The sequence below is a fragment of the Megalopta genalis genome, chromosome 4 (genome assembly GCF_051020955.1).
Source record: "Megalopta genalis isolate 19385.01 chromosome 4, iyMegGena1_principal, whole genome shotgun sequence".
NCBI classification, from domain to species: Eukaryota; Metazoa; Arthropoda; class Insecta; order Hymenoptera; family Halictidae; genus Megalopta; species Megalopta genalis.
In genome coordinates this window covers 32429271-32442040 of record NC_135016.1, presented here as the reverse complement: position 1 = coordinate 32442040, position 12770 = coordinate 32429271, and the positions used below count along the sequence as shown (strand labels likewise).

The 12770-nt window shown below is 40.6% G+C and overlaps 1 protein-coding gene across 8 annotated transcripts in view; it reads left to right on the top strand.

Moving 5' to 3' along the window:
- LOC117227948 (lateral signaling target protein 2 homolog) overlaps positions 1-12770 on the top strand; it is a 72936-nt gene that overhangs the window by 50112 nt on the left and 10054 nt on the right. For 6 of the 8 annotated variants that reach the window (XR_013033154.1, XR_004492199.2, XR_013033153.1 and 3 more), the window contains exons 2-6: positions 4607-5029; positions 7397-7753; positions 9179-11547; positions 11657-11943; positions 12377-12673. Coding sequence is in view for 5 of the 8 variants with exons in the window: in XM_033483505.2 (XP_033339396.2) it covers positions 4607-5029; positions 7397-7753; positions 9179-11547; positions 11657-11943; positions 12377-12657 (3717 nt within the window). In the remaining 3 variants the exon portion in view is untranslated. Of the gene's footprint in view, positions 1-4606; positions 5030-7396; positions 7754-9178; positions 11548-11656; positions 11944-12376; positions 12767-12770 lie in introns of those variants that run through there. The other 2 variants (XM_076520993.1, XM_033483506.2) reach the window with 2 other exon arrangements.

Below are 12770 nucleotides of genomic sequence, written 5' to 3'. Positions count from 1 at the left end.
AGCTTTTGTTTAGAAATTAATTAACGCGACAGAACCGATCGAAGCAGACACGAACGCGGTGCTACGTCGTGTTTGTCGATTCGTGTTTGTCAATAGGCGATAATGGCGGGATGAATTGTGTCGGAATTAACGGGAGAAAGTTTCGTCATTAAATACATCGACGCCGTTTGATGTAATTAGTAGTTGAATAGCCTGTACCCTCTTCCATTGACGATCACTGTTTACGGAACATAAAGTATCGCACAGTCAGTCCACCCCTTTTAATTACGGCATAGGTATAATTAGAGTCATTGTTTCGAGGCGCACGGGTTCGTATCAATTTATAAATATCGCTCGAGTGACGACTTTTCTCCCGCGGCGGACGTGCACGGAAAATTACCAATCGCGAAGGGAAACGGTTTCTGATCGATGCTGCGCACGGAAAAATGCTCTCTCGTTTCATCTTTGCGTTCAGAAAAGATCATTCGGTTCTGGCGCATCGATCCGTATCGATCCAGATGTACTTTCGAGCGTATAGCCGTATAAGATTGCCGAATCTAATATAATCTAATATTGATCTAATAGAAACCAAATGTAATCGATCTTTTTTCAAGACAATCGATAGAATAATAAAAGACTATTCGATATTCTACATTATGGGACACGTCGCTTCGAATGATTTCTGGAATTTTTAGTTTCACGATTAATTTTTTTTCTATATCAAGAAGCTTGAAATGGCTGATTTTGTGTATTGGAATTGTCAAGGTTATTTCATATCTAGAAAGATATGATCGTGGTCACTTGACAAATCCGATATAAAATACAAAACAGTGAAGAAATACAAAAGATAATAGCGTCTTGTTGTTAGACCACGATTGTTTATGCAAAATGACAATCTTTTGAAATCGTTGCAAGCAACAGAAGTCGCATGACAATTTATTGTCTTTTGTACATCGAAATGAAAAAATATTCTAAAGTTCTTTCGAGCTTTTACTATATTTTACCAAAACAATCATACACTTATAGATAGATCATAGAAATAATTTTCATTTCATGCTTTAACTGAACCATTTATTCTGTTGTTAACAATTTGTTCAAGCGTTTTGTAAACAGAGTCGCAGAAAACCGATAGTTCGCGCGGTATCTAAAAACGGAGAACTAATTTTCGGCCGAAGAGGGAAAACTACGAGACTCCAAATATTTGCACAATTATTATCTAATCGCACAGATATATTTAATCGGTGACTGCAGCGTTAGAAATATCTGGCGCATTGAATAAATAAAAAGAATTCGGTATCTGCAAAACAATTACGCTATTTTCAGTCGATAGCATACAAATCATCTTCGCGGATAACGCGTACTTATCGAGAATATCGTATTTGAGAAAAATTAGCTAGACGCATATAGAGCTGGCCTGACCTCGCGGATCCACGCGTACTAAGTTAATCAAACAGAAAACTTCAGATAACAGGGACAGGCAGCGAAATGCTTGGACTTCTGTGCGATTGTTAATTCGTCTTCTTACCGATGTGTACGTATTCGCGTGCAATAAAGATATCGTTGCAATCCGTCCGCCGGTTTATTGACATTAACGAGACCAAATATTTTGGTTGCATTCGGAGTCTACGGCAATCGTCGCTTGCAATTAGCCGTTTCGAAACTGTGAGATCGACTTTAACACTAAATCTACCAAGCAATAATACTAATTGGCATGTACCGCTTCACAAAAGTGAGAAGACCGAATTTATTTAGAATTTGTAGAGTTTTTATTATAAAACTTGCTCCAATAATATAACCCTTTGCACTCGAAGCCATTTTAACTGTAAATCTAAATTAACTTTTCTGACTTATAGTATTTCCATTTTATATGACAAAGTGTATTTATGTATTATTATATATATTATTATTATTATATTATTATATTATATATATTATGTATTTATGACTCATACAACAGTTAGACTTTTAACAAGCTTTTTATATCTAAGCTTTGATAATATAAATATTATCTTGGAACGTGATGTAACAATTTTAGTGGTGCCTCAGAGTCACCACTCGAGTGCAAAGGGATAACTTATTCAAGCGTTTTCCACGAAAGAGTCTCGGAACTTTGCGGAATTGCAAAATAAGAAAGCGGTGTCACTTTGACCGCGGTAGGTTTAGCGTTAAATCAAATGATCCTGCGCGAAGAAATGAATTCACCGTTTGGTGAATGACTTTGTTTCTCAGAGAATTTCAGTTGCTGGTCTGTGCACAGGAAGCATTTAGGATATTTACGTGCGCGCGCGTGCAACGAAAGGTTTAATCTGTATTTAATGAGATCCATGTTTTCAGTTTCAGAGGTTCGTTTCCGTCGTCGTTTGGTCTACGCTTAATTCGCGCGGAGATCCTCACTTTGCTAATTAGAAAGCTCGTCGGACACGCGTGCACTTTAGCCGGGCATCGTTTAGTTAGTCATGCGCGCGCTCGTTACAGTTTATTTTTACTTGTGCCCCGATGTTTGTAAACATCTACAATGGTGCGGCGTTCCTAGTATTCCTGAATAATTTAGTTCGAAATGATAACGGGCGGATAGCAACGTCGAGGGAAAACAGATAACGCCGAGCCGCGACAAATGTTTATTATAAAGTAGAAACCATGAGTAATAGGCATGCGTCGATAGAATTTTCGGTGTATGTGTGCGGCAGCAGTCCTCGCGAGCGGAGTTTCGCGCGGAATGACGTTATTGCACGTGTTCGATTTCATTTGTTCATGTGGAAAAATCGGTTTTGCATCGTAAGCGTTTTATAAATCGATGATAAATCTGTTAGTACTAGTTTATTCTCGATGGTTCGAGGAAACGATTTTGAAACTGCTGCACGATGATATTAAAAATTGTTCTTGCAGCGTTGATTTGATTTTGCTCGATGAGAAGCCAATTAATTTTACGGAAATTGATACTTCAATAATTCCGTTAAATATTTAAATAAGTTGCAATTAGTTCGTCAACATTCTTAGTTTCATTCAATCGTCTCGCTGTTCCACATTTTTACTATAAACGCATAAAATCCGCGGTCCGGTAATAAAAGTTTCTCGTTATGTTCTATAAATAATTACAAAGCTGGCCACTTTCACTATTTAATGCTACGACAGCTAGGAGAAGTTGCATGACTAACTTTAAGCAGAACAGTCGTCGGCCAGTGGTCGCTGATCGCATTAGGTCATCTAACAACTATCGGTTGTCATGGGGATATGCACTTTTGCGAAAAGAGTAGAACTAATTCTCACGTATTCCACAGTTTTCCAACTTAATTTACAACTCGATGTCCAAGGGACGCGATAGTAGAAGGTCGACACAACGGCAAGACACGCGATTAAATAAATCGATTTGGTTAAAAACGAAACAATAAAACTTCTGTAGATTCAAATGTTAGGTTGAGCAGAAAAGCATGTTTTAAAATCTAGACTACATCGTTCATAAGATATGTATATTATTTAATGAGAACATTATACTCTTTATTAATTTTGGATAAGAATATTATTCTTCAATAATATATTGGGCAAGAATATTATTTTTCAATAATATTAGGTAAGAATATTATTTTTCAATAATATTGGGTAAGAATATTATTCTTTATTAATATTGGGTAAGAATATTATTTCTCAATAATATCGGATAAGAATATTATTCTTTATTAATATTGGGTAAGAATATTATTTCTCAATAATATTGGATAAGAATATTATTTTTCAATAATCTTAGGTAAGAATATTATTTTTCAATAATATTGGGTAAGAATATTATTCTTCATTAATATTGGGTAAGAATATTATTTCTCAACAATATTGGATAAGAATATTATTTTTTAATAATATTGGGTAAGGATATTATTCTTCATTAATATTGGGTAAGAATATTATTCTTCATTAGTATTGGGTAAGAATATTATTTCTCAATAATATTGGATAAGAATATTATTTTTCAATAATATATATTAGGTAAGAATATTATTTTTCAGTAATATTAGATAAGAATATTATTTCTCAATAATATTGAGTAAGAATATTATTTCTCAATAAAATATGGGATAAGAACATTATTTTTCAATAATATTAGATAAGAATATTATTTTTCAATAATATTGGGTAAGAATATTATTCTTCATTAATATTGGGTAAGAATATTATTCTTTCATTCGTGCGTGATTTCTCATCTGCTCGCATCGTATGCTGTCGGTCATTCTTTGATGTTCGAAACTCGCCGCTCGGCAACGCGTTCGTTCGAGCTGGTAGAAGTTATTCCGAAGATTTATTCGGAATATTCGAATGAAATTTTATTCGAAAAAGTGCCAACACCGCGGCACACATATTCTGAAACAGTTAGACGCATAAATTGCTCGGTAGTGTCCCAGCTCCATTGGAACCGAGGGCAAAGTAGCCACGCCCACTCCGACGATCCTTCGCATAGGGAAAGACCAAAGCGAATAATCCGACATGAAATTTCCTCCTCCGACGTCGCTTGGGATCAATCGAAAGTGCTCCGAAGAAGCAAATTGTTGGTCTCCGCTAAAATGAATGGAACGAGCTTGCTGCCGGTATAGAGTTTCCATAGGTGGCCTAATGGAATTGGTGGTTGTTTATGTTCCAGAGAGACGATACGAGTCTGCTCGCTCAGTTTTTCTACGCTGACGAGGCGTTGAACGCGGTCGCCTGCGAATTAGACTCCTTCGATGGCCGACAGGAGCCGGAGAGATGCACCACGCTGGTGAATCAGCTGCGCCATTGTCAGGACAAGGTGCTGACGATCTGCAGTCAGATAATGGACGAGCTGATACCGGAGAGCAGAGCGAACAGGGACTTCAGGGTGAAGTTCCCGGACGACGTGATGCAGGAGAATCTCGCAGGACAATTGTGGTTCGGCGCGGAATGCCTGGCAGCTGGCTCCTCAATCATGAACAGGGAAGCTGAAAGTTCAGCCATGAGGCCATTGGCGAAGGCCCTGACAAAGTCGCTGGATATCGTCAGGAATTTGCTCAGGGAGCACGCGCTGAAAGGTCACATGAACCTGAAGGTATTTATCTTCTTGCGTTACCGAAACCATTCTCCTATCAATCCTGATCCCCTCGCGACGTCTGCGGGAACGATAACGGAGCAACGTGTACGTCTTCTAACGGTGTCACGTTGTCATTACAGTTTTCGAAATTGAACACTCTTGTTGTGTCGCATCGATCTTCGTTTCGAGAATTTTTATGCGGACAGCTGAGCTCGAATGCGTGTTTGACCGCGTGTCTCGCAGGCGATGATTCTTGTTTTTTTTTCCGGTGAAAATAAATGATGGTAGAGAAGGAACTACGTATATTGTGATAACAACAAGTTGAAGTTTTCCCTGTGATATAAGGCTTTTTAACACGTTGAATGCCACGGGGGTCACCGGTGACCGGCACTTAACTTAACGGTGACGCCATGGGGGCCACCGACGACCGGCGTGCCCGAATTGATAGGAATATGAATTGATATGAAAATGTCATTATCTAAAATTTTGTATTATTACCATCGTCAATTCAAACAGTGAGCCCTGTCGCAATTAACATGTGAAACATGGTTATACACTGTAACTTATCCGTTGCAGATAATATTTCAACATTATATGTATCACATAAAAGAAAATTCATCGTGGCGCCACGGACAATTTCTGTAAAATCGGCGTGGCATTCAACTTGTTAAAAATAATATTCTATTTGCTTTGTTAAAGATTGTTATTTCGATTGGAAGGAACCGATTCGTTGATATAAATCTTGATGACACTTGGTGCGGATAATTATAGAAACAAAGTAACTTTTTTATATATTGTTACACTGTATAGTAATGTCTCTCTAATTGACACCCAAATTGACCACAAAAATGGACAAGTTTGGGAAGAGGAGATACGATTGTTCGAGCCTTGCGGTTTATTTTTATAGTTATAAATTGTCCACAATTATAAAAACGAGCCGCAAGGCTCGAATAATCGTATCTCCTCTTCCCAAATTATCCATTTTAGTGGACAATCTGAGCGTCAGTAAGGGAGACATTACTGTATTTGTATTTGTATTCGTATTCTAAATGCTAGTATTCGATGATAGATAGATTCTCTAATATCGATACAAAATTTTTCTAAGTTACGATTGTCCATTGTTAATATGAATTTTGTTATCGATACAAAAATAAAGAATAAATTGACGTTTTATTCAAATGTTCGAGTATTTGACAGTGTTTATACGCGACACATACAAATTTAGAGTGACCATAATGTAGTAATCGCATACGAATACTTGATGAAGGGACAATTGTGGTTATAAAATCCGAGGATACTAATTCAATGATATCGGATTTATATTGGAAAGAATCTGACGTAAAATTGCATCTGGCAGCGACTAATTCTTTCCCATGTGGGTGTAACGTAGTGGTGGGTCGTTAAATAAAAAACCACTAGGTCACCCGAACTAGCATGGTCCCCGAGTCCCGGAAATATGAAATCATTCCAGCGAGACAAAAGGAGATAATTGAAGCTGCCAGTTTCAGAATCACAGAAATTTGTATTTCAATACTGCGAACACTGTTTCCCGTTAAAACGAACATTGTAACCTGCTATATTTAATGCTACTCCTATTATTTAATTCGATCAATTGTCCTATAAAAAGTCGTTGTTAGACTGCAACACAAAAAGACACAGTGTCGATTGTATAAATTTCAAAGAAGGAACTCTAACTGATATCGAAACGAATTTGTAAAACGATACTTCTTAAAAATTTGAAAATTAATTTTTAAGCATAATCGATGTGATGCAACTTAACTTTTCAATTTTTAAATTTGACTAAATAAAATACTTATTTTAAATATTTAATTTTATGAAATTGTCGAGGTTGTTGGAATGGCCGTCGAAGTGTTAATTTCCCTAATAGAATATCACAATTTTTGTCTTTTCTTTTAGATCTCAATTTACTTTCATTACTGCGTCATGATAACAGAAAAATAAAATTTTGTTTCGATTTAGAAGAAATTAAAAGAAGTTTTCAGTACGAGTCTGACTCATAGTTCTGTTCCAAGGGGTTAACATTTAGAGTAACTATAATGTAGTAATCACACGTTTTCGTTCTCGTCACAGCAATATCCTCTTTAGTCGTGAATACAGCACAGGTATCGCGCATCTCGGTACTCTCTACTTTGTTCGTGTATAGAACCGTTGCTATACACTGTTTAACAAAATAGAAAGGAAAGCAGCGTTGCCAAGTGACGGTAATCTAAATAAAGTAATTTACGTTTCATTGAATTCTTCGTGAACGCGTCGTCCATAAGATAGTTAGGAAACCCCAAAGAAACGAAAAACATAGAACATAGAGGAGGATGTAATGGTGATAGTAGTTGGAAACGATGGCCAAACTAACTTTTCTATTGGTAGTATCTCTTTCAGACGCAGAACCCGCTGGACCCGTCGTTGGAGAAGCTGATCGAGTCGCTGAAGATCTTCGATCGCCTGTTCTCCGATTTCGAGCTGTGCTACGTCGGCGCTATGGTACCGGTGAAATCGACCAAGGAGTACGAGCAACAGGAACTCGTGTGCGTTTTATTTTCGGAGACGCTGCAGAGAGCTCTCGAACGTGGATTGCTCAGCCAAGCTGACGTGGATAATTACGAGCCAGCCCTGATGTTTACAATTCCCCGTTTGGCGATTGTTTCTGGCCTCTTGGCTCCGCCTGGAGGCCCGCTGTGCCTCAAATCACCCGATAACATTAGTGAAATGTTTAGGCCGTTTAAGGTGAGCCATCGAACCGCTGTAACAACCGCGATTCAATAAAGTTTATATTCGGTTTAACGAAAATCGCTGATAGCGTGAGATATTTTGTTAGATTTACTTCTATTGCCGAGTCTCCGATGACGCAAAACAGCTTCGGTTGTTGACTTTTCGACTGCTATTTTGTCATAGTCACTTTCCTCTGTTCTTTTGGCATACAATGAAGTTTTACCCTTTGCACTCGAAGCTATTTTAATTGTAAATATATAATCATTTTTCTCACTTATAGTATTTTTTATTTTATATGATAAAATGCATTTTATGCGTATGAAATTGATTCTTGGGACTCGCACAACGGTTACGCTCTTGACAATTTTTTAAATCTAAACTTTGTTAATACAAAAATTATCTTAAAACGTGATATAACAAATTTTAGTGGTGCCTCTTAGTCACCATTCGAGTGCAAAGGGTTAAAGTATTGGCCCATTTTCCTGCAGAATTAATTAAGGGATTGGGACACTTAGCTGCGTTGCCTTTTGCATTTCATTCTTAAAACTTCGAACTACTACTTAACAGAAAAGATTCGATTTGTCAAAGTTTTAATTCAACCCTTTAACATGGTGCACAAAGTTGAAGAAAGCGACTGTGCAAAATTCATTTGAAAATTGTTCAAAATATGCATTTTGGGTCAAGTCAACTGATACGCGTATGGGTTAATATCATGAATGAAAACGATGGTAAAAGTTGTCAGGCAACTCCAATATCTGGAGATGATTGAACGCTTGCTTAAATCGATATTCAATTTTCATATAGCTTGCAGGAAAACGGACACATGTACTCATTTTTATGTTAATATTTTATTCACGCGCGGCGATTGTAATCGCTGTATTTGCCATACGGTTAGATCATCGATCAAACTTATTTTAAAGTAACAAGAATTCTTTACCTGTGCATAAAATCTTTTATAAATAACGAGAAGAGGGAAATCAATTAAACGTTTACATCTATAAGAAAGTTATTATGATAAGTTTGTTATTAGCATCACATTAATTGCGTGTATATTTTCTTGTATCTTAAAAATTTGTATATGTCGCAGAGATATAAAAATCCACAGTATTTACTGAATGATTTTATTTTGTTACATTTTTAAAAATATTTTATAAGAAAGAGCACTGCATTGCAAACAATATTGTAAATATCAAGACTCGACTGTTGGTTTACTACAGACTATGGATTTTATGCATTTATGAAATATGAACAAATTAAATGAACCTAAGAACTTAATTAATATCTCATTCTAAGCTTGCTGAAATCATTACAGAAAGGGTGCAATTTCTGTTCAACGTCCATTTCTTGCAATTAATGCGGACAAAGTTTACTGTATTTTATTCCCATCCATTTCGTCGGGCTAACGATAACAATACTGAACAATCGGCCTCTTCGTTTCAGACGCTGCTTTTAAAAATCCGGGAGCTCTTATGGACGCTGAATAACCGTGAGCTGTACATGCTCGAGAAACTGTTGTGCTCGAACGAAGAGCCGTCGGGTCCTATCACGCACTCGTCGAAGTCCGCGTGCCAGGACATACCAGACCTGGAGGAGTTCGTTCACAATTTTTATACCGGTTATCCGAACTGCAAAGACTTCATCGTAGATTTTTACACAGTGACGAGGAACACGGGAAACAATATGGACGAGGTGGCGAACGACGTGGTTCAAGCGTTAACGGAAGAATGCGAGAACGCGGATCGTTCGCCGGAGATGAGGTGTGACCAAGAGGAGGACGATAGGCACGCGGGCACGAGGATGAATGATGTCGAATACGGGCCTAATCGTGTGTACGTGTCCGCGGACGGGTTTCACGAGAGTGCCAGGTGTAACGGTGGCGCGAGGACATCCAGTGAACGAGAGAGTGTCGGTGATGAAGTGCAATACAGCGTGAAGAAGGCTTGCAACTCCAACGTTGGCAGGCGGCAGTCCTGCGACGACGGCCTTAGCTCCAGAAGAGAAGAGGATAACGCTGGTTCGGTTTATCTCACGGTGCAGGCAGCGGTTGCACAGGGTAGCGCGGAGAACGGTGCGTCGATCAGCAGCGAGAATCAGGTGAGTCAACAGCAGCAGCAGCAGCAGCAGCAGGACGACTTCATGACTTCCGACATCTCCGAGATCCTAGATGGCTCTGAGAACATAGAGATTCCGCAGACTCAGTACCTACTTAACCAGGTATCCCACGAGAACAACGTGTCCGGCGAGACCATGCACATCCAGAACTCGCTGCCGGATTTGGACTCGAAGAAGCTGATCTCCGAGGCGAACAAAACCCTGTCGAATCTCCTGTTGGACAGCGACTGTCAGAACGAGATCTCGGAGCAGACCGATTCCGGGATCTGCACGGTTTTGTCCTCGGAGAACACCAGCCTCTACGATAAGAGCCCGGAGGAGAAAAAGACGTTCGCGAACGAGATCCAGCAGGACGACCAGATCTTGGACGACGAGGACACGCAAGAGAACACCAGCTACTCCTGCTCGAATCTCAACTCACCGAAGAGAAAGAGCTCCACGATCTCGGAGAACTCTTGCGTCTGTAGTCTGAGGAGCGTGAAACCGGCCCCGCCTATGGATAATTCGATCGAGGTGCACAATCTCCACTCGAGCAGCACCGAGGCCGCGAAAAACATTCCAAGGATATCGTCGAACTTCGACGGTACGAACGAGGAGTTCGTCGGAGTCGCCTACGGGAACGGCCACATCACCGTCTGCGACTCGAACCAGTCCAGCTTTCAGATCAACTACACGGAGAACTGGGAAAACTTGAATCTGAACATCGACGCGTCCACCTCTCGCCGGGAGTTTTGGTGCGACCTGAAGTGCGAGAACTGTCCGTCGACGTCGCAGAACATCGGCAAGATAGGGACGAAGATCGAGCATTACGCGAAGGAGAAGATCGTATCGAGGAAGATGAGGGACGAGAAGCAGAAACGGAGACATCATCGCAGACACGATAAAAGCGGCCCGCTGATTCACGGGACCCAGGATACCAGGACCACCTCGCATTTCCAGAGCGTGTATTGCGCGACCAGCACAGAGAGCTCCAGGTCGAACTCGACCGACCGGTGCTTGAACCCTAGACTGATCAGCTACGGCGCCAGTTTACACCCGAGCCAGAACACTAGGCAAATGCCGAATTTCGGGAGCCACAGTCCTCACGCCAGCCCGAGGATGCAGCACTTTGAGCCGCGTAGTAACGGCCAACGAACTTGCAGCATCGCCCTCAGGACGCAGAGAAACTTGTCGCCGCATAACAAGAAGCTTCTGGATCACAGGAGATCTAGGTCAGAGCAAATCAGCCGGATGAAGAGGAGGGACGTCGAGAAGAGAGACAAGTACGACAGGGTTAATACTCGCTCCGAGCAGACCAAGAGGAAACTGGAGAGCAGAAGTCCTAACGAACTGATGAACGATGGTTTGGGACCAAGGACGGACAAGAGTGGCTTGGTGGCGGAGCCAGTTTCCCCGGTGATGCCGCAAAACGTTCCTTACGGAGTCCAGAGTTTAATAAAAGACAATAATACGCAGAGAACCGTTCGCGCGATAAGACTGGTCAATGCGACGACCGTTTCTGGCGCGCAGTCGTTCAACTCTGATCGCTCGCTGATCCATAAGCCGGACGTCGGGTCCAGCTCCAGCTGTTCCAGCTGCTGCGACTCCAGCTCCGAGACCAGCGAGTTCCAGAGCGACTGCCAAGATGACGAAGAGATTGCGCTTGCGATGCAGGCAGCTGAGATCGCAAACAGGAATCAGATACGGGCGAAGTTTCGGTAATGATTGATCTTTTATGCTTGCTCGCGGCAAGGAATTAATCCGTGTTTGTCTTAATTAGCTCTTTCGACGTTAGCACCGACGTGAAAGTATCTCGCGTTGTTTCAGATCGTCGGAGGATCTTGTTCATCGACTGTTCGTCTGTATAGCCGGTGTGGCGGATCAGTTGCAGACGAACTTTGCCTCGGACCTGCGGAATATCTTGAAGTGCGTGTTTTTGATGAACAGTAGTCAGACCGTAGAAGACAGCGAGGTGAAGGACGACATTTTAACCGCAGACGATCAGATAGCAAATCCTATAAACGATACGGGTACTAATCACGAGCGACAAGACTCGTTGCAGGAATATGAAGACGATCTGGAAGATACGACTGCGACTAACGGCCAAAATACAAGTACGTCATGCTCGATATAAGAATTATAATGATCAACCCTTTCGTGGGCTTGCAAGCAGTTCTAAACAGATTTTAAAACTCTAAATGGTAATATTTGTTGCGCTAACCGTATGTGAAAATAAGAAATATTTTGTTACTTGGAAATAACTATAATTAGACTATAAAATCTCGGTACAGATATTCTTTAGCTGACTAAAGCCGAACTGGGTTAGGTACTTCGGATATTGCATATAAAAATGTGTAACTAAAAATTAAATGGTAAAGTTGTTAAAATTGTCCTTCTTGTTCAAACTATTGTTTTCTCTAAGCTGTACATCATTTGAATATCATTTTAAATATCGCTTTTTTAAGTTTTAAGCATTCCTGCGTTTGGTCAGGAATACAAGACCTTCGCATTACTGACATTCTATTAACATTTGACTTCGATCTGCAGATTCTCCGATAACCGAACGCGGTGAAGAGTGCGTGGAACGTGCTCCAGCTTGGGTCCCCGACAACGACGCGCCACGGTGTATGGCTTGTCAAGCTGGCTTCACCGTAGTGCGACGGAGACACCATTGCAGAAATTGTGGCAAAGTGTTCTGCGGTCGTTGCAGTAGCAACAACGTTCCCCTGCCACGTTACGGGCATACGAAACCCGTGAGGGTGTGCAACAGGTGTTTCCTCTATCAGGTGACGCCGTTCACCGTTTCCCAAGTAACACCTGCGAGCTGAACATTAACAGAACAAGGTATACATTAGGGAATCGTTTCCTTTCTCTTCATTGAATATCTTCTTGTTAATATTTTTCGGGCATTCAGCTATGTGATCATTCGATTCCTTCTTCT